General features: G+C 46.2%; 3 protein-coding genes across 5 annotated transcripts; 1 reads left to right on the forward strand and 2 right to left on the reverse strand.

Moving 5' to 3' along the window:
* The first annotated feature begins 5,176 nt into the window (after window positions 1-5,176).
* On the forward strand, window positions 5,177-9,086 carry LOC109733549 (CDK5RAP3 protein homolog). Its single transcript, XM_020292766.4, has 9 exons — window positions 5,177-6,266; window positions 6,449-6,543; window positions 6,629-6,723; window positions 6,822-6,957; window positions 7,070-7,219; window positions 7,313-7,828; window positions 8,043-8,251; window positions 8,465-8,597; window positions 8,856-9,086. The coding sequence occupies exons 1-9, from the start codon at window positions 5,474-5,476 to the stop codon at window positions 8,994-8,996; spliced, it is 2,268 nt and encodes a 755-aa protein (XP_020148355.2). The 5' UTR covers window positions 5,177-5,473; the 3' UTR covers window positions 8,997-9,086.
* Window positions 9,087-9,493: 407 nt separating this feature from the next.
* Window positions 9,494-15,881, reverse strand: LOC109733550 (beta-glucosidase 24). 3 transcript variants are annotated; one of them, XM_020292767.4, is made up of 13 exons: window positions 14,423-14,684; window positions 14,274-14,343; window positions 12,564-12,622; window positions 12,393-12,468; window positions 11,974-12,051; window positions 11,822-11,909; window positions 11,423-11,678; window positions 10,908-11,023; window positions 10,575-10,792; window positions 10,469-10,500; window positions 10,269-10,371; window positions 10,090-10,198; window positions 9,494-9,896 (listed from the first exon to the last, which is right to left on the reverse strand). In XM_020292767.4, the coding sequence occupies exons 1-13, from the start codon at window positions 14,546-14,548 to the stop codon at window positions 9,728-9,730; spliced, it is 1,500 nt and encodes a 499-aa protein (XP_020148356.1). In that variant the 5' UTR covers window positions 14,549-14,684; the 3' UTR covers window positions 9,494-9,727. The 3 variants fall into 3 exon arrangements, with proteins under 3 accessions (XP_020148356.1, XP_020148360.2, XP_020148358.1); XM_020292771.3 differs by lacking the exon at window positions 14,274-14,343 and having other exon boundaries at window positions 14,423-15,881; XM_020292769.4 differs by lacking the exons at window positions 12,393-12,468; window positions 12,564-12,622.
* A 1,189-nt stretch (window positions 15,882-17,070) lies between these two features.
* On the reverse strand, window positions 17,071-18,602 carry LOC109733551 (uncharacterized). Its single transcript, XM_020292772.4, has 2 exons — window positions 18,125-18,602; window positions 17,071-17,845 (listed from the first exon to the last, which is right to left on the reverse strand). The coding sequence occupies exon 2, from the start codon at window positions 17,691-17,693 to the stop codon at window positions 17,277-17,279; it is 417 nt and encodes a 138-aa protein (XP_020148361.1). The 5' UTR covers window positions 17,694-17,845; window positions 18,125-18,602; the 3' UTR covers window positions 17,071-17,276.
* Between the last annotated feature and the right edge of the window lie 3,477 nt (window positions 18,603-22,079).

Consider the following 22,079-nt stretch of genomic DNA (forward strand, 5'->3'; position numbering starts at 1 on the left):
GATCAGAGTCCCAGAGTATATACGAGGAGTAAAAGATCCTAATACCACCCAATGGCGACGTGGGCCCGTAAGGCACACAGCCATGTTAGTAAAAGTTTAGCAATGTCTAGACTCGACTTCGGCCAAGGAGGTTTGGAAGGGGGATTCCTACAGGCAGTCGGCTCTGATACCAACTTGTGACGCCCCCGATTCAATCGTACACTAATCATGCACGCAAACGTGTACGATCAAGATCAGGGACTCACGGGAAGATATCACAACACAACTCTAAAACATAAATAAGTCATACAAGCATCATAATACAAGCCAGGGGCCTCGAGGGCTCGAATACAAGTGCTTGATCATAGACGAGTCAGCGGAAGCAACAATATCTGAGTACAGACATAAGTTAAACAAGTTGCCATAAGATGGCTAGCACAAACTGGGATACAGATCGAAAGAGGCGCAGGCCTCCTGCCTGGGATCCTCCTAACTACTCCTGGTCGTCGTCAGCGGGCTGCACATAGTAGTAGGCACCTCCGGTGTAGTAGGAGTCGTCGTCGACGGTGGCGTCTGGCTCCTGGGCTCCAGCATCTGGTTGCGACAACCAGGTAGAAAGGAAAGGGGGAAAAGAGGGAGAAAAGCAACCGTGAGTACTCATCCAAAGTACTCGCAAGCAAGGAGCTACACTACATATGCATGGTATATGTGTAAAGGGCCATATCGGTGGACTGAACTGCAGAATGCCAGAATAAGAGGGGGATAGCTTGTCCTGTCGAAACTACGCTTTTGGCAGCCTCCATCTTGCAACATGTAGAAGAGAGTAGATGGTAAGTTCACCAAGTATCATCGGATAGCATAATCCTACCCGGCGATCCTCTCCTCGTCGCCCTGTGTGAGAGCGATCACCGGGTTATATCTGGCACTTGGAAGGGTGTGTTTTATTAAGTATCCGGTTCTAGTTGTCATAAGGTCAAGGTACAACTCCAAGTCGTCCTGTTACCGAAGATCACGGCTATTCGAATAGATAAACTTCCCTGCAGGGGTGCACCACATTACCCAACACGCTCGATCCCATTTGGTCGGACACACTTTCCTGGGTCATGCCCGGCCTCGGAAGATCAACACGTCGCAGCCCTACCTAGGCACAATAGAGAGGTCAGCACGCCGGTCTAAATCCTATGGCGCAGGGGTCTGGGCCCATCGCCCATTGCACACCTGCATGTTGCGAGGGCGGCCGAAAGCAGACCTAGCCCCCTTAATACAAGCGCGGGCTTACGGTCCAATCCGGCGCGCGCCGCTCAGTCGCTGACGTCAAGAAGGTTTCGGCTGATACCACGACGTCGAGTGCCCATAACTGTTCCCACGTAATTGGTTAGTGCGTATAGGCCAGTGGCCAGACTCAGATCAAATACCAAGAACTTGTTAAGCGTATTATTTTGAAGTAACCGCGGACGCCGACCAGGGCCAAACCCACCTCTCACCTAGGCAGTCTCAACCTGCCCTGTCGCTCCGCCACAAAGATCCACCCAGAGGGCCGTCGGGACAAAGGTCCTTTCAGCCCCCAATCCGTGAATCACTCGCGGGTGCTCCACGAGCCGACCCGACTTTAGTCACCACATGTATCATGTATAAAGTATATAGTATATACCCGTGATCACCTCCCGAGTGATCACAGCCCGATAGTATAGCACAGCAGACGGACAAGAATGTAGAGCCACAGATGGAATACTAGCATCCTATACTAAGCATGTAGGATTGCAAGTAAAGGTAACAACAGTAGTAGCAAGGACAGGCTATGCATCAGGATAGGATTAAGGGAAAGCAGTAACATGCTACACTACTCTAATGCAAGCAGTAGAGAGAAGAATAGGCGATATCTGGTGATCAAGGGGGCGGGGGCTTGCCTGGAAGCTTTGTTGTACAGGAAGAAGGGTCGTCGGTGACGTAGTCATACTCGGTGGCATCAGCGCCAGTCTCGGGGTCTACCGGGGAAGAAGAGGGGGAAGAAACAATAAATACGGAGCAAACAAAGCATCACAAAACATAACGAGGCAACACGCGGTGCTAGGTATGCCCTAACGCGGTAGGAGGTGATACCGACGAAGAGGGGAAACATCCGGGAAAGTATCCCCGGTGTTTCGCGTTTTCGGACAGATGAACCGGAGGAGGAAAGTTGCATGTTTGCTATGCTAGGGATGTGTGGCGGACGAACGGGCTGCGTATCCGGATTCGTCTCGTCGTTCTGAGCAACTTTCATGTACAAAGTATTTTCATCCGAGTTACGGATTATTTTATATGATTTTTCTAAGTTTAAATAATTTTCTGAATTTCCAGGATTTATTTTAATTCGAAAATAAAAGAGAAATTGCTATGGGTACACATAAGTGTACCCGGAAGTGGTGCGCATGAGACTGACATGTGGGCCCAGTCAGCAATTGACTGGTCAAGGGGGCGCTAGGGTCCCACCTGTCACTAACTGGAGTGCCCAGTCAGCGATTTTACTGGTCAAAAGACCAGTGGGACCCATGTGTTAGTGAGACATTTCAATTAACAAAGTTCTGTTATGTTAATTAGTGTTATTAGCTGTGGGGCCCAGCAGTGTGTAACACAGTGTTTAAAAGCTTAATTAATTTAACAGATTAGATGGGGGCCACATGTCATTGACTTCAATACTTTTAAACAGGCTTTTAAATGAAATGGGTCCACATGTCATTTTCAGTTAAATAAATTGTTTTATTAGGTTCTAATTAGGTGGTCAGGGGAATGGTTAAACCGGGCAGGCACACACGTCAGTGGGTCAACCCACTCTTAGAACGTGCGTGCGCGCGTGCGTGCCCGTCGGCGAGTTCAGAGAATGGCGGCGCGCGCGGAGCCGGCGACTCCGGCGACCAAAACGGGCAGCCCCGGATGCCAAACGGATAAGCGCAAGGCGCCGCGTCAAGACGTGCCTTCGTCTGGAGCTAGGAGCGGCTGAAACAACACCGGGGCGAGGCGGCGACTACGGCGGAGCTAGCGGCAAACGGCGCTGGAGGCACAGGGAGGAGGGGGAAAAGGCCGTGGAGGGCCGGAGGCTCACAGCGGAAGCGGCAGCATGCTCGATGGAGCCGGAGGAGGTCGAGGCCGAGCGGATCGACGACGAGGTTCGCGGCGGCGTCCGACGGTGTCGGAGGAGGGGGGCGCCGGTCGACGAGGGGACTCTGGCGAGGGGAGCAACACGAGGGAGGTCGGATTCGCGACGGGGCCTCACGGATCCGTCCCTCTCCGGCGAGGAGGCGGCTTGGCGTGGCCTAGACGTGGAGGACCAGGCGGGTGCGGCCATGGCAAGGGCGTCTGCGTGGCGGGGGCGCGAGGACGACGATAGGCGGCGGATCCCCGGGCGTAGGCGCGGCGGCGGTGGTGGGGCTCCGGCGCGGCAGGGGATGGGGATGGGGCGCAGGGGCCTGGCGCAAGAGAACAAGAGGGAGTGGGGTATCGGTCGGGGCAGTTGGGGTCGTGTGGGAGGAGTGGGGGATGATGCGGGAGCTAGGGTTTGCGGGGTGGGAGCGGGGCCATATAGGCCAAGGCTGGGCCGGCGGGCGTAGTGGCCTGCTGGGCCAAACAGCCCAGGGAGAGGGGGGACCTTGCCCCTTTTTTTGTTTTAATTATATTTCTTTTACTATTTTAATTCATTTTAAAGTATTTATGCATTTTGTAAAAACAGGGTTCTTCACCATAATTTCCTAAGCGTTAATTAGCACATCCCGAACATTTTTGTTTTAAAGTTTGGAATTTTTTGCTGTTTGACAAAATTTCAAATTTGAATTTGAATCGTATTGAACTAACACGAGATTAGCGACAGTAATAGAGGTGACGTGGCATCATTAGCATAGGTTCACTGTAGCTTAATTATCCGGGCGTCACACCTCCTTACTGCATGAATGTAGCAGTTATCAGTCTTTATTTGAGCTAGATACTGCAGGACCCTCCTAGCAACTTCAATTATCTTTGCTCATGGTAACCAATGGTGCACACAAAGGCAGAGCTAGACTGATCTAGAGATGTCTTGCCTCCTTCTCTTCTTTCTAAAAGTTTTAGTTCTAGTTTTTTTTGAATTGGTAGATGTTTGTTTGCTTTCAGATCCCAAATCTGTTGTGGGTTGGATCATGGCTGACAATACGCCTGCAAGAGGGGGGGGGGGTGTGAACCCTATTATGAAGAATGGCGCAGCAAAGTGCGCGTTAGTTTCTAGTACAGATGGAGATGTGGTGCACTGATGGGGTCTGGAGCTTGTCGTATTGACCATGCACAGGATGCCCTACAGAGGCCAAATTCACTGTTTTGACCCTTTTCCTTAACTTAAGCACGATTTGACCCTATGTTCAAAAGTTTTTCGAATCTGACTCTTTTTCTATCGCCATTGCCTTGTGGCGGTAGGGTAGCATATCCTATCGCCAAGGCCTTTGACGATAGGACTTATTTACACCGTCATGCTCTGACGGTAGGACTTACTTACACCGTCACGCTTGTTCGGTGTGAAAAAGACCCTACCGCCATAGTCTTTGGTGGTAGGAACATGCATGTAATTATAATAAAGGCATTCATTTTTTACAAAGAAGACCCTGGCGGTTGGGTAACACATCCTACCGCCATGACTATGGTGGTAGGGTCTTTTTTGCAAAAAACGGAGATGACGTTGCATGTAAGTCCTGCCACCAAAGACCTTGGCGGTAGGTTGAGTTACCGCCAAAGACAATGGCCTTAGAAAAAGCGTCAGATCAAAAAACTTTTACATATAGGGTCAGATCCTGCTAAACTAACGAAAAAGGACTAACGATAAAGGGTCAAAACAGTGAACTTGGCCGCCTACAGACTGAAGGAGAGCCATGATGCCATGCCATCGTGGAAACCGACGCTGCACAATTGGTTACTTTTGCTTTCTCCGCAACTTTGTTAATGGAATGAGAATTTTCCGTGCTCAAAAACAAAAACATGAAAGCAGGAATAACATTCACCAACATCTATTATCACCAGCTAGGTATGGTAAGTGTTCCCCTGTTTTATTTGGTTCACGAACTGACTGGTTACAATAACAGCACGATTTCAGATAGATAACATCTGCCGCCAAAGCATTCTCTTGGCACTTGGATTAAGTAGACGAGACTGCCCTCAGCGCATAATTAACGACTCAATTGAGCAGGGCATCGATCTTGGCCCCGACGTTGGCCTCGTCGTCCTCGAGGCGGCCCGCGGCGGCGCCCTTGTCCCACCGCAGCAGCGTCGGCACGCCCTTGAGCGCGAACCGCGGGTCCACCCTCCACGGGTGGGCTGGGTCCCTCCACGTGGGCTTGTCGCCGACGAACGCGCGCAGGAGCACCACGTCCTTGCCCAGCGACTCCAGCTTCTCGTAGATCACCGGCTCCGCCACGTTGCAGTCTGCACGCACGCCGCCCGAATCCGCTTTTGGATCAGCCAGCAGGGGTCGTGTTTAATAATTCGATACTTGGGGAAGGGGATGGGTAGGTTACCGGGGCACCAGGTGAGGGAGGAGGAGGGCTCGCGGTCGGCGAGGAAGAGCAGCAGCTTCAGCTTGCCGCCGTCGTCGCTGGCGAAGAGCCTCTCGAAGTGGCCGTCGAAGTCGGCCACCGTCGCGTCGACCTTCTCCACCGTCATCTCGGCAGCGACAGGCGAGAAGGAAGATTGGAAGCTTGGAGGGGGGGAAGATGGGGATTGCTGGGGAGTCCGAGGAAAGAAGACGGCCGACTCTTTTATTACCGCGGTCTACGGGATGGCGTGCCCTGAATATTTATTTCTTCGGATTCTCCTCTGTCTCTGTCTCACTGACGGGTCGGACCCACCCATCGCCCCGCGTGCCGTCTACGCGAACCGGAATCTCGTCCCCCGGCCGGCCCAGCAGCAGCCCATTAGCATAAGCAGAAGAGACCCAAGACCATCTGGCCCACTAGGTTCGCGTAAGCCGAATTCTGCAACGCTGCAAATCAGACTCGCTCCACTAAAAAAACAGTTCATGCTTTCGTCCCCATCTTCCCGAAAAGCTCCGGCCGGCGTCCCGCCCCCTCCCCGCTGTCGATCCGCCGACCCAGTGGCCGTCATGCGCGACCCGGCGGAGATCCGCAGCCTCCCCATCGACATCGCCTTCGCCCGCCTGCAGGAGTGGCTGGTCGACCGAAAGCGGGTGCCGCAGGACTGGCGGAAGCGCCTTGCCGCCATCCGCGCCCGCCTCGCCGCCGCCTTCTCCTCCCTCCCGCGGGACCTCCACCCCTACCTCCAAACCCTCGAGCTCGAAGGTAACCCCTCCCTCTCAGGCTTAGCTCTCGGTTCGGTTGCGCAGCGTCTGTATAAGTTTGGCGAAATCCCCACGGCGAAACCCTCGCCTAGTCACTTTTACGAGTGTCCTTAGTTCCGCAGCCCACTATTTCTGTATGCGTGGAATCTAATTCTATACTTGTGTTCTCCTTTCGTCCGGTAGAAATTGGGTACCTTGAGGCAAAGAAGATATACAGCATACTCCTGGAATCCAACACCGATAGCAGGAACATTTTTGGCCGCCTGACAGGCTCCGCGGTACGATTTATTAATTTGTTGTTTAGATAAATGTACCTGCGAGCATGGGGGTTGACATATGTTCTGATGCATATGCTATGTTTAGGGCGAATGGGAGTCGATCGTTAAAGCTTATGAGAAGGACCATGTTTTCCTTGGAGAGGCAGCTCAGATCATGGTCCAGAATGTGAACTATGACATGTACTAAGTCTTTCCTTGATCTCTCATTTGGGTTATTTTTGTGCTTAACCTAGCATCTTTCATGTTTAAATTTAATCTGTTATTTTCGTTACCTCAAGACCATATCAGAGGAAACAGATGCAGAAGACTCAGCAGCAGCTAGCAGAACTGGACCGCAGGGAGGCTGACATTAAGCGACTTGCTGCTCTTTCAGCAACTAGGTATGCGGAAGCTTGCCAGGAGCTTGGTCTGCAGGTTAGCTTCTCTATCTGAGAGAAACTCTTTTGGCCTTTTGGGTTCATGGGTGTTGGTATTGTTGCTTACTGTGTTGTATTCATGTGCTGCTTGCTTTGACTTTTATCTGTAGGGGATAGATGTGCGGCAAGAACTGATAGAATCTGCAAAAACACTTCCATCAACATTTAGCAAAATCTTGGAAGTCCTGAACAGTGATACTGTCTCACAGGCCATGGAGTACTATACAACTTTTGTTAGGGACTGCCATACAGAGGATAAGGTATAGCCAGTATTACGAGGAACATAACAGATATTGGTTCTGGAAATTGCTATACAACTCCTGTGAATTTTAACCCTGTGTTTATTGATTTAGGAGAACTACAAGTCTGTGGTACACAATCTGAAACAGTTGCAAGCTAATCCTCCTTCCCTGCACGTCTCAGTATGTAAAGAGGTGCAGAATTCACTTGGAACAGCAATGGACGGAGGAGAACCCATCGACTCTAATGTTCCTGCAGATGATATTGATTGGGACATTTCAGTGGATAATAATGGTATTGACTGGGACATTGGTGCGGTGGAACAACCTGTGGAAGAATCTGGCAATGGTTTTGGGTCTTATGAAATTATTGATGCCAATATAGAGTTGGCAGACTCTGAAACTTACGGTGTTGGTGCTTCAGCCTATCCATCTGCAGACAAAGAAGGCCTTACGTGCGATACATCCGAGAATCAGATTTGCTGGGACATCTCAACTGATAATCCTGAAGAAAGTGCTACTATCGAGAACGCCCCAACTGAATCAGGGCAATATGAATGTTTAACTGAGGAAAGAAGTCAGTTGCTGGAGAAGGAGTACAGAAATAATATCGTGGATGATTTACTTGAGGTATTTGACATTTTTAATGCCCCCTTCTAGACCTTATAAGTGTAAATGCTTTAGATGCATGTCGTATAATTACAACAATTATCCATTCTAAGGTCTTATGTTGTACAAGGCTGCTTTGCCAACCTGTCCCTTTTTAGTAATAAGCAAATTAACCAATATTTTAGCTTCTTTTTTTTGTCCGAGGTTAGCTCATGATTTCTGACACTTGAAACAGGTAAAATCATTTTTGATCCTGCGCTCAGCGGAGATGAGAAATGCTGATACATCATCTCTACAGCATCAGGTGCAAGCAGTCTCACCTTTCGTTCTCCAACAGTATGCTCCTGAACGTTTGGAGAATATGCTTGTAGAAGTTTCCTCAGCAATCTCTCTGCTCACCAACCAGAAAACTCTTGACCTTATAATGATCCTCAACTCTAAAAGGTAAGAAGGTTTACCTTGAAAGTTCACACTCTTGCTTATCCTATATACCTAAACAAATGATACTGACTTGTGTCTTCCATTGTTGCTACAGTAGTGCACTTATTATTCCTTGTAGCGTTGTCTCGAAGGCTCAAATTAACACAGTTTTCCCTAGCAAATACATATTCCTTCTAACATTTCCTTAACTGACATTGCTTCCTTTCCTGTTCCAAGGTTTTTGGATAGATTGGTGTCAACCTTAGAGGAAAAGAAACATCATGAGGTGAAACTGCGAGAAGGCTTAGGTGATTTGTCAGTTAAGCGTATGGAGCTGCAAAATGCACTATCATCATCCTGGCCGAAGCAAGTATGTGATATTTTTTTTTCTATCATAGCGTTTGATTACACGTATATTATTGTTCTCAGTGGTCCGCACTTCCGTCACTTACCCTAAAAGCTTTCCATCCAAAGTGGTCTTGTGAAGAACCGCATTCTTACTTCTAATTTAAATTTGCTGAAGGACTAGTTTTGGTCCATCGTGGGCTAATAAATCCAAACACTATTACTTTCCTTGTGCTTTCTGTACTCAACCTGTATGTTAACAATTTTACTTTTCTAATGTTAGGAGGCAGCAATTACAAAAACAAGGGAACTAAAGAAGCACTCTGAGGCAACGCTTTCATCTATGTTCGATAGCAGACCAGTGCATATAATCGGAGAGATTAATAATTTACTGAGTTCAAGTGTTAGTCAGTTAGCTGGGTGATTTGATTGATTGTACCTTCGTCCCTGAACTAAAATAAACGATATGTAAAGCAGGTTGAATATCTTATGGTATATACTTTTGCAACGTGTAGTCCTTGTTCTTGTGATGATTTTCTGCCATAAATCTTCTTAAACTATGTATGGCTTTAATTGCATTTTGAATATCAGACTCAGCCTTATGAATATGCTCTGCAGTCTACATAATAGGGCACTAGAAACGCAACATGAGTGCAGTACAGAATGCAGTTAAATTGGCCGGTGAATAATGTCATGTCGTTTCAAAAAGTTCAATTTTATCAATCATTTCAATCAAGTTCCTGAAAAATGCTAGCTGGTATTTGATCGCTCACCCAACATAAGTATTTATATGACCTAAGTAGCAAATGATAAGGCCTGATTTCAGTGCTAAACTATTGCTATGCTGTGATTTACTGGAAGCAACTGGAACATCTATTGCTTGTTTAGTGCTTACAGATGCCATGTTTTCATTCCAATACGTTTTTAAATTGGTATGCGATCAAGGCGGACTACATCTGTTATCCCTTACTTAAATGTTATTACATTGGAAACAGTAGCATGTTCGGGAAATTACAATGAAGTTACCCATACTATATTAGGTACAAGTGAGCTACTCAGGGTATTATACTGATGAATGCTAGCTATCACAATAGGATGTATCCATTATGCTGACACTGTACTACATAAAAGAGTTAGGCTTATACAACATAAATTTTAGTGATGAAGAAACTTCTGAAACCATTGGCTTGATCGCTTTGGATATCGTTTCAGACCATCCTTGTAGTTGATGTAGTTAAGACCAAACCGAACACTATAACCATCCACCCACTCGAAGTTGTCAAATAGCGACCATGCAAAGTATCCTCGCACGTCAACTCCTTGCCTGACATGTCATGCAGATACTTCATTGTTTTGGCATAAATCGAGTTAAAGCATTGTGATATTACTCCCTCCGCCCATAATATAAGAGCGTTTTTGACACTACACTAGTGTAAAAAATGCTCTTATATTATGGGACGGAGGGAGTAGTTATTAACGAATCTAATTATCTACATGTAGTCAATCTTCAAACTCACTTTAGGGCTCTTTGAACATAGAATATGTGTTGCTGGTAGAATTCTATTCTGGTATTGTCAATTAAGGCTTCTTGAAGAGGTAAATTTTCATTGTTAATTTCATCAACACCTGCAATACAAGTGTTTCTTCAAGTAAGCAGTGGAGCAAATTGGCATTGTTTGCAGTTATGCTTTTCTACCATTTTCTGTGATGTAGATAGTAGGGTTGTTATATGTCTTCTTGGTATATAGCAGTAGTTCTTCTATTCCTCTTGGATAGATATAGAGCCAAGAAGAGCCAGCCTGGAGACAAATATATTTCCGTTAAATAGTATAAAACTAGACCGGGTTACAAATGTCCAACATGAATGAAGATGATATGTCTGTGAGCAAGTCATACCTTTGGGCCAATATACGTTCCATTTCTTTCCACTGTTGCATGCGGAGAAACTATTAGCTCATCCGATCTATTCGAAAGCAGAATAAAGATCAGATAGCTTACATACCTCTTTGATCAGTTTGTGAATCAGTACTGTAGCTTTCTTTAGTATTGCTTTTGTGTTTAGTATTCCGAGCATATCTTGCTGAATAGTAATTAAGGCCAATGAAATCAAATGATCCTTTTACAGCCCTTGCCTGCTCTTTTGTGAATTTTGGTAATCTGTTACCAACCAGTGTTTTCATGCTGAGTGGATAATGTCCCTTGGTTAAGGGATCCATGAACCTGTTCAATTTATGAATGAGTTATGTGAATAAAAAAGTTTCAATAATTTGCCAATTGCAGTGGCTTGAAACTTCATGGATAAACCTGAAGTACATGTTGGATTTACTGAACTCACCACCCATACATGAAGTCCAATGCACGCTTGGAAGCATCCTTGTCTTCTTTGGAATTTGAGTAGGGAATTATCCAATTACTTACTATTGTAATGCTGATCTTCCCTTTTTGCTCTATCTGTGTGATTAATGACTAATTGATTTATCACTGTAAAATAACAAGCTGGCAAAATGTATGGATGTTTGTTAATAAAAACTATTTAGACTTTCCTTGTTCCTGTTAGGAGATACCATTGTATTTTGTATGGTCGATATTTAACTAGAAGATCTGTGGCAACTGACAGTTTTGTATACATCGAAAACTGCCAGTCCTTACTTCTGAGAGTAGATTGTGTAGGCAATGTTTCTGGTGTTTTGGTTCTACTGCAAGGAACCTCATATGGCCATAAGTTAGAAGATTTATGCTAATACTGTATATACTGTTCACATGCTAGAATGTGTTTTAATCTATTTACCATAGTTCTTCACCTGTATTTTGTTACTGAAAATAACCACAGTGAAGAAATCCAAGTCGTACCTGGTATTTGTCTCTGTACACTTGAACTGCTGCTGCATGAGCCAGAAGTTGATTATGAGCTACTATATAAGGTTCCCTTCCCGAGTCTCCCATGCTACAACCTGGCTTTGCCGAAGACGAGCATCTACCAGGTGCGTATGTACCACTAGAATAGCCACCAATACTGAAACTCCAAGGCTCGTTGAATGTTATCCAGTACTTTACCCTGTCACCAAACTCCCTGAAGCAGATGCTGGCATAGTCCTTGAAATCTTCCCTGATAATGTTGGCACAGCTTGAATAAGTTCAGTTTTGTTTTCTTTTTCTTAGAATATCATCTTGTTTCTTGTTGTTGATCAGAGTAATGAGTTTGGATCCATGAACAAATATTCATGAGTGTATAGGTCATGTTTTACTTACACAATAAGCTGGCTTAAGAAGCCACCATACTGCTGTTCTAATACTTGCGGGGAGTCCCAGTGAAAAAGGGTCACAAATGGTTCAATACCTGCATTGTTGGTTAGACATTATAGGATGCAAACACATAATAATACCAGAAAAACAACTTTTACCTTCCGAAATGAGTTTATCGATGAGATTGTTGTAGTAATTGATTCCTTCCATGTTGACCCCTCCACTCAATTTCCCACCTGTACCCATGGTACCATTGCATGAGCTAGTTGATTGTGATCAATATCTATTTCTTGTTAATCTAGATCGATTCTCAGTTAGAAGTGTGTCAGGGTTTCGGTACATATCAGTGGGAAAGGTTTGCAAGTTTTGGCTGTACCGCTGTAGTAACGAATGGTTAGCTGGCTTTGTCAAAACGTGTGGGATTAGTTGCGCCCTTCACATCTGGAGTGTATTTAACTATAAGGTCATCATGATTCTTTTACCATTAGCCGAGAATATAAGCCCTACATGTATAAGAAAACTGTAAAAGGCTAAGAGAATACTTACTAGGCAGAATAAAGGTTATGAGAATACTTACTAGGCAGAATACGTGACCAAGAAAGAGAAAATCTATAGGCATTAAAGCCCAAATCCTTCATGATGTTGACATCGTCCTACACAAACAAGGTGGATGACACCTGATAGTATTAGGCATTGAGGTGAATATATATTAGTGGTCACTAGTTAGCATAATCAGTATAAGCACTACCTTGTACCGGTGGTAGGAGTCTATTGCTACATCTCCATTGCTTCCATTTGCTATCTTTTCTGAATTTAGAAATTAGAGAAACTTTGATTACAAATCACCATAGCTAGTCTGAAACTCTGAACATGAATGAAGTACTTCTTTCATTGAGATTATGGAAGCACTTCTTTCATGCATAGGTAAACCGTCTTGAGTTATGGAGCAGATGCTAAAGGTGAGACACTGGCCAGCATCAATGCTAAGGGATATGAGGTCAAAATGCTTGCCGGCAGCGCTAAGCTTAGCATTACAGCACAAAGCTAAAAAGTTATTTAAATCAGTTCATGCATATCGTTTTTCAGTGTAAATGATTTTTTTAGGCCCTTAACACCTACAGGTGGCGCTAGGAGATATGGCAAATGAAGCTTAAAGATGTAATTGGACATAGAAAACTGATTTGTCTATCTTATGTCCAAAGTATGGCTGCTAAGGGTGCGGATGCTCTCTTAGGCCTTGTACAATGGGAGATGCTTAGGGAGGTGCTTAGAAAAATAAACCGGTTTTTCTGAAGCACCGGTGCCTATTTCTATAGAAGAGACGCTTAGTTAAGCGTCTACCCTGTACAAATAAGCACTGGTGCTCAAGAAAATCCTGGTTTATTTCTCTAAGCACCTCTCCTAAGCATCTCCCATTGTACAAGGCCTTAGGGGCACAGCAGTGAGCCAAAGCCAAAAAATAAAGTTTTTTGTTTGTTGGTATTTTCACATGATGTAACTGAAGTATGGCATACGAAGAGTGATTGTTTAAACTATTAGACGTTCAAATTGTTTTTTTTCCTTTGCGCTTCCTTTTGTCTTTTGCTGTGCTTGTCGGTAGGTGCGTATGAGCATTGTTGCCCCTTTACCAGCTATGAGCCTATGACCTTTCTGAATAATGAATTACCTTTGGTTCCTCACAGATCAGTGACCAGATGGGTGAAGACCACTTTTAAGTCCTAATTAAATTTGCTTTTTGTATGAAAAGTACTTTAAAATTCTATAAATCAGGTCCACATGTTATATCAATGTTTTTTCCATTTAAGGTTATTCACATGTTATGGTAAAAAAACACTGAACTAGTTTTCTTTAATGTAGTGAACTGAACCAGCTAAAAAAGTGGTAGTACCATGCTAGTAGAAATCACTACTCCATCCGTACCAAAATACAAGACGTTTTCGTAGACTAGTTTAGCTAACAAAAACGTCTTATATTTTGGTGCAGAGGTGGTAGATTATATGTGCTTGTTCATTCGAAAATTATCATTTTCGCTTGCTTGTTAGGAAGTCGAGCGGCAAGTGCTTTGTTTTTGCTTTTCCTTTTGAGAAATTTCAAGTGATTAGCCTCTCTCAGTTTTATGTTTACTTATTATTGTTCAGTTATTCATACTTCTCGTTAGTACTGGAACGAAAGGATTAGAAGTTCTTCATTTTGTGTGCTAGCCCTCCTGGGAAGAGCCCTCCTGGGAAGGAGGCTACGTCCAAAAGGCAAGTTGTGACGTTTACTTTGTAAATTACGAGGCATCGCATGCCATGTACCCTGGTAACTTGGTAAGTAGCGGCAACTATACAGAAAATAATAGAATAGGAATGCATTAGTTGTTTATGACAAATTAAGCACAGTTAAAAAAAAAACAAAGACGAAACGCTGTGTGTGTGTGTGTGTGTGTGTGTGTGTGATCTTGAGCAGAAACAACGACCTGGGTGATTGTGAGTGAAGGCGTCCCAGATGCTGGGTCCTCTGCCGCCTTCCCTCACAGCACCTTCGTACTGCATCAGCGTCACACAAGGTGCATCAGAGCTTCTAACTCTTTCGTTCCAGCAATCTCCAGATTGTGCTAGAACTTACCTGGTACGCCGAAGAGGCCGTGCCGAAGAGGAAGTCCCTGGGGAACTGACTCCTCCCGATCTTGCCTGGATTCGCGTCGGCCCGCGCCGCCGTCGAGGAAAGCAAGATCATGAGCAGCAGGGACATGGCTGCACGTCCTCCTCTGGTTTCTTTCTCTCCGTGTGCTAATGTGCTCACCGCGGCTGGCTATGTATAGGGTGTTTCTGTTTCTGGAGAGCAACTGGGTGATGGAAGAAGCGGAAATCATTGTGCCCGGCTGCCTGCCTTTACAAGTCGCGCCAGTGATGCCACTGAGCGAACAGTCATCAGCGAAAACTTTGCCGCGCTGAATCGCTGATGGAGCACATAATAATCCATGGGTGAAGCCTTGTATTTCGTCGGTACGTGTTCGGTGGTTCAGGTATTCCCTTATCTGATAGTAGTCGTAAAGTTTATGCTGTTTTTTTTTTTTTGCGGATTTATAAAAAAAAATCCTTAACGACGCTGGAAAATGTATTTAAGCGGATAAACAATATGCCTTGTTCATAAGAAAATATGTGGTCTATTCTAAATAAAGGGTCTTTGGATAAGCGATATTTGGATACTGTCCATGAGAGCTAGAACACGTGAACACATGAAACAAGCCGGTCCTCATGAGTGTTTCTTATGTATATACTCGAATAACTTGTCGTGAAAAGAATATTATCGACGTTTGATTTGATTGAAATTCTAGTCTTGAGCATCGAAGGAGCAGCAAAAAGGCATCACATTCCTGGTCCCATGCACGACCAGCCATTCCCAGGCACCACCGGAGTCGCCGATCTAGGGGAGGCAGAAAGTGCCACCTTCCTATATCAGCAGCACCCAAGCACGATCTCCTCCTAAAGACTAATAATCACGCCTATCCAATCTTTAACAGTACCGGCACGGCGGCACCCATGATCTAGTAAATCGTTATTTTTTGCTCTAGAGTAGGGCACCGGCACCACGGCTTGCCGGAGCAGAGCAACGCACAAGTGAGCTCATACATTCCATCCACGGAAATCACCTTTCGGAGGCCCCCAAATTTCGACGGTCCGGACGAGCTCGAGGCCCATGGTACTTGCCAAATCAGGCCATGGGTGGTGCGTGCGCTGCAATTTGCACTCGAAGTGACAGGTTAAACTCGAGCCCTCCATCCATCCACCCGGCCGGGACGTGACCCCTGCGGTTAAACGCATTCATTCACGCAGAATCATGAAGGCCGCGCACGGCTCCGTGGGAAGGACATGATGGTGTCTGGATCGTTTCTTGCTGGTTGCTGCGACTGTGTTGAGTTGCTTCAGATGGGACAATAATGATGTTGTTATAGCTCAAGGAGCAGTGATCAAATTGAATGGAACGTCACATTCTTCCCTTTTTTCGGACCAAAAGGTCTCAGATCTATGGATCAAAGCAGCAATGCACGCATCCTTAAATAAAAATAAATAAAGAAAATACATCAAGGTCTTTGGAGGGCTGATCTCCTACTTCGTTCTAAAAGAGCTGATGGCCTGCCGCCGCCGCCTCTTCATCACCGGAGCGCAGTCCTGCTGGATTACCGCCCTGGAGAACAAACTATTGGAGGAAGATCGCCGGATCCAAGATTCTAACCTCCAAAAAAACTCACATGCCTCAAGCCGGCACCAGAGGCTGCACCAACGTGATGAAGAGGGGGCCAGAGGACCAAATTGCCAATGGAAGCTGCCGCCGACACCACACCAACAAACTCTGCAAATGCTAACCTCACCGGTCAGAGAGGCTGGCATGAATCTACACCAAACGAGCCATCAACAGCCATGTAGCTGACAAAGTTGAGATGAGGAGGCTCGAAACAACTATATTTGCCAGATCGGCGCTGCTGCCACCACCACCAAAAAAAAACCATTGTGTAACCCTACTAAAAACCCTAAGGCGGGGAAAAACTAGAGCTCTATCCTGTAGACAGGAGAGCTGGTGCAAAAGGAGGCGGGACGACGACCTAATGGCGTAGGAGGGTGTGGTGACATGGTGCGCCAATTTTTTTTATCCTCCCTACGGTTTGAAGAGGAGAGAGATGTCCCGAGTGTAGAATGTCACATTCTTCGACAAGGTCATCAGTGTTGAATCGATACTCCCTCCGTTCCATAAATTTTCTCGTTTTGAACTAAAACCGACAAAAAACATGCAATGGAGGGAGTATCTTGCAATGTCGCACATCCAAGAGTATGTATCCCGAGCCGGCACAAGGCACAGTGGATGTTGGACACAGATCATCTGAATCCAGTATGTCCGTATTTCACCAATGGGTAGAATGAACTTGGGTGATTTAATTTATCTTACATTCTTATCGCACCACACGTAAATACTCCCTCCGTTTGGAAATAAGTTGAGTGGTTTTAGTTCGAACTAAAACCACGCCACTTATTTCCTAATGGAGGTAATAGATAATACCTAAGCCAACAGTCTTGGTATCGTGGTTTAGTAGGAACCATGATTACTTGCCAATACCACCATGGAGGATTAGCTGTGATGAATAGGCAAACAAAATGTGCAAAAGATGGACTAAACTTGCCAAGAGCTGATGCTGATGTGATGAAACAGCACACCATATCAACTGATGTGATGTAACAGTAGTAGCCTAGAGCAGCTAATTGTGAACTTCAAGTGCGTCACACTCTTCTCAATCACCATAAGCAAAACTTCAATAGTTCGCAATGAGTATATGTTTACATCCATCCATGTAGCTAGAGCCATGTAAACACGAAGACGAAGGTTGCTACTAAATTATAAAGTTGACAAAACTGAAGAGCAGCTGCATGCCTAACAGATATCCATCCAAGAGCGCGTGTTGCCGCCGCTCCATTAATTCCTCCAGCTACAGGCCCGCCTCGGCTGCTCGCCGGGGCGTGCTCTTCCGGCGGCTCCCGTTCTGCCGGAAGCCGCTGGACCTGGTCGTCGTCGTCGACTCGTCGTTGCTGGACCGGGTGCTCGAGCTGTTCTCCTCCATGTCGAGGTTCGAGCTCTCCTCCTTGGGCGCCCTGTTCCTCTTGTTGCCATTGCCTTCAGGGTCGTCGTTCTCCTTGAGCTTTGCGTCGTCTCCTTCTGCGTCGCCATGAACGCCCGCTGCCGAGTTCTTGGGTTCTGCTAGATCGACCTTGTCGGGGGCGCGCTGCTTTTGGGGCCTTCCTCTCCTCTTCCTCGCAGGCACGACCTCTTCGCCGCTGCTCATCTTGTCTTCATGGCTCCTGCCGTTGGCGATGGGCTTCCTTCCTCTGCCTCTTCCCCTACCCATTGATCCAATCCAGCAGTGCCTCCTCTGTAGATGTATTGAGAAATTATTACCGGACAAACTCGATGCTCAACTGCTTGGTGCAGCTGCTTCTGCTCGTCTGGGTTACTTCTCGGAAGCAAGATTTTTGGCTGCTAAAACCTTGATCTAGAAATCTGCAAGAAAAAGGACCGATGGCTTACAATTTAATCCGGGGTTGGATTTAAGTACCAGTATATATCATTTCCACCAAAATAATAATAATAAGCAGTATCTCCGTGTTCGAATGAGATCCGTAGGAATCGGGAAGGTGAAGCAACAAATATCCCCATCAAATCTCAGATTGAAACACATCCATACATAGAACACGCAAAAGAAGGAAAACAACGTAAGCTAATCAGGAAAAAGGAAGCATCCAATCCAATACAGGAGGGAGGAAGGATGGTGTAGCCGACCTTGCATCAAAGAAGCATCTGGCTCAAGAAGCGTCTCTTGCACCGCATCCCATTTCTCCAGGCCCAGCAGAGGTGAAGAGCGCCGGATGGAAAAAAGCAAATGGATTGGCTGCGATCTCCGGATTCAGAGCAGAGGCCGGCGGATCAGGAGGCCGTATGGGAGTTTGGGGAAAGCTAGGAGATTCTTGAATGAGTAGGCCTGTAGGTGGTAGTGGTAGCAGCAGCAGGCAGTGGTCTAGTGCTACTACTGGGCGCTCGGCTGCTCGAGCTCCTCCAGACAGCGGCTGTAGCCGCAGCAGGGACAGCGTACACACTGCGCACACCACGCGCAGGAGAGAGAGGGATGGGGGAGGGGGGCTCGCTTGCTTTGCTGGGCCGCTTTCCCGTGGCTCGCTCGGCTCTCACTCGCTTTGTTTACGGTTTACCAACCGTTGAAAACGAGCTGCGGCTGCTCCGCCGTGGTGCAGTGTAGCGCAGTGCAACTGGCCTGACAAAGCGCCAAATGTTTATTGGCGCGGGCAGCCGTAGCACGGCGCGGTTACCGCTGCGTGATGGCCGGGCTACTGTTTCATTGGTGTTTGGTGCGTATGTGCTCTCGAGGGATTCAAAAAGAAACGGTGGCGACGGACGGGAGGACGGACGGACAGGACAGGAGGGATCCCAAGACTGACAGCCGAGAAAACCAGGGGCTACGGCCAAGCCCAGCGTGGAGCTCCTCTCCTGTCCTCGCTCTGCCCCATAACGGATGTGTTGTTCATTTCTTTGCTGGATAAAAGAACACTAGTAGTTGATTTTTCTTTCAAACTATTTTCGGACGCTGATAACTCTCCCACGTGTGGCATATTAGATATCCGCACATACACTGTGTGTGGCGTAAGCAGGAGGCAGCCCACACGGGGCATGTATGGGCGAACATTAAAACTGCCCACACGGGTAGGCGCAAACTACTTCGTGTCACACGCCTAACAAGTATTTACTCATCCTCATCCTGCGCGTGTGGCACGAAGCAAATATGCCCACACGTCCTGGCATCCTGCGCGTGCCGGCGTTAGTTACCCGCGGGATGACGTTTTAGTTACCCCGGGATGGCAACTTTAGTTATCCGGGATGGCAAATGTGGTTGTAAAAGCATAACAACTCTCTCTGTTTTGGTTAACTATAGTTGCCATGTCTAATTTATGGTAGTTGCCGCGTGTGATCAAATCATAGTTGCCGTGTGTGATTAACTACTTGCCACATGTGGTCAAACAATAGTTGCCATGTGTGTTTACCTAGTTGCCATGTGTGTTTACCTGGTTGCCACGTACGCGCAACTGCAGTTGCCACGTGTGGTCCGACCATAGTTGTCATGTATGGTTAATTATAGTTGCCATGTGTGTTTACTTGCTTGCCACGTACGCGTAACTGCAGTTGCCATCTATTAACGTATGAGCATCTTGTGGGCGAAGAGCAGTTCACCCACACCGGCGACACGCGGGCAGACTAGATGTTGAGTGTGTGTGTGGGGGTGCGGGGGGGACTGGTTCGCTCACACGGCACAGCCGGCAACCACGCGCTGCGGGTCATGTGGGCGAGCGCTCTAACGCCCACACAACTTGCTATGCCTACGTGACACTGATGGCTAGCCCATATTGGCATGAGAAATATAGAACATGCCTAATGGCCAAGGCCGACGTGGGGTGGCTATGGCACCGGCGGCTAGCCCACGTTGGCATGAGAAATTTACAAGCTCTCTTAAAGGGGGAGCACATCCTTGGACTAACCAATGTGTGTTTTGCCAAAGGTCGTCCTTATAGTGCTTGCATTGTCGGAAAGCTACATGAAAAAGCTCATAAAGTGAAGACTATCATCACCGCCTTGAGGCCCCTTGAGCTTATCCATTTGGATCCTTTTGGGCCTCCAACTTATGATAGTTTGGGAGGGAGGAGGTATTGCCTTCTCATTGTCGATGACTTCACAAGATATACTTGGATATTCTTTTTCAAGACCAAAGATGAAACTCAAGAAACCTTCATCAACTTTGCCAAAGAAGCTCAACGTCAACATAATTGTGAAATCAAGGCAATTCGAAGTGACAATGGCACAGAGTTCAAGGACTACACGATGGATGAATTCTTGAGTGAAGAGGGGATAAAGCATCAATATGCCGCACCATATACTCCCCAACAAAATGGTGTTGCAGAGAGGGAGAATCGGACTCTTAGTGAGATGGCTAGGACCATGCTTGACGAGTACAAGTCTCCATACAAGCTTTGGGCCGAAGCCATCAACACCGTGTGTCATGCTTCAAACCGGCTTTATCTTCGCAAGCTCAATAACAAGACCCTGTATGAACTCCTAATCAGGAGAAAGCCTAACGTCAAATACTTTCGGGTATTCGGTTGTAAGTGTTTCATTCTAAACTAGAAATCCCAGTTAGCTAAGTTTGAGCCTAGAACTTATGAGGGCATATTTGTTGGATATGCCTCAAACTCTCATGCTTACCGAGTTCTCAATAAATCCACCGGATGCATTGAGGAAACGGTAAATGTGGAGTTTGATGAAGATAACGGCTCTCGTGTGGAGCAAATTGTTCCTAGTGTTGTAGGTGATGAGGATCCTTCACGAGCTATAAGGACGATGGGGATAGTCCACATTCTTCCACAAGAAACACCCCAAGTCCAAGTAGAAGAAGGATTAAGAGCCCCTCTTGTGAAGTCTCCACAAGGGAAGTCATCACCGGCACCTCTTGTACAAGATGCTACGAGATATCATGAACATATCCAAGAACAAGATCAAGTCCATCATATTCCCGAGCAAGATCAAGGGTAAGCTCATTCAAATGGTGAAGAACCAATTATTGAGGCTCAAGATCAAGCTCAAGTTCGTGATCAAGATCAACCCCAACCGCAAGTTTCTTCATCATCTTCACTTCCCAATGAGCAATAACTTGTGGTTGCAAAGAGAAGGGTGTCTCCAAGGCTAAAACAATCTCAAGGACAAGCTTCTTCCTCAAGTCCAAAACCAAGTGAAGAAGAGCTTGCAATCAAAGAGCAAAAAGTGTCCGCCAAGCTAAAGCATCTTCAACATCTCACCGAGAACATCTATGGAAGCATAAAAAAGGGGTAACTACTCGTAGAAATTTGGCAAACTTTTGTGAGCATCACTCGTTTGTCTCTTGTGTTGAGCCCCTTAAGGTAGAAGATGCTCTTGACGATCCGGATTAGATAGATGCCATGAATGAAGAACTCAACAACTTCACCCGCAACAAAGTATGGACCCTTGTGGAAAGACCCAAAGAGCATCATAATGTCATTGGAACAAAGTGGATCTTCAAGAACAAACAAGATGAACATGGACAAGTAATAAGGAACAAGGCAAGGTTAGTGGCACAAGGTTTCACCCAAGTTGAAGGTTTCGACTTTGGTGAACTTTTGCCCCCGTTTCCTGTCTTTAATCCATTCGCATCTTGCTTGCTTATGCCTCTCATCATGATTTTAAATTATATCAAATGGATGTGAAGAGTGCATTTCTTAATGGTCCTCTTAAGGAGTTGGTGTATGTCAAGCAACCTCCCGGTTTCGAAGACCCTGATCACCCCTCTCACGTTTATGAACTCCATAAGGTGCTCTATAGACTCAAACAAGCACCTCGTGCTTGGTATGATTACCTTACGGCGTTCCTAAGCGAGAAGGGGTTCCAGATTGGGGTAATAGATTCCACTCTCTTCACAAAGAGGGTAAAAGGAGAGTTGTTTGTTTGCCAAATATATGTTGATGATATTATCTTTGGGTCCACTAAACATGCTATTAACGTTGAGTTTGAGAATCTTATGACTAAGGAATTTGCTATGAGCATGATGGGAGAGTTAAAGTTCTTCCTCGGTTTTCAAGTGAAGCAATTGAGAGGAGGAACCTTCTGTTGGGGAACGCAGTAATTGTCGTGGTACTAAGACTGACAGTAGAATAGGGGGGTA

The sequence above is a fragment of the Aegilops tauschii genome, chromosome 7 (genome assembly GCF_002575655.3).
Source record: "Aegilops tauschii subsp. strangulata cultivar AL8/78 chromosome 7, Aet v6.0, whole genome shotgun sequence".
Taxonomy (NCBI): domain Eukaryota; kingdom Viridiplantae; phylum Streptophyta; class Magnoliopsida; order Poales; family Poaceae; genus Aegilops; species Aegilops tauschii.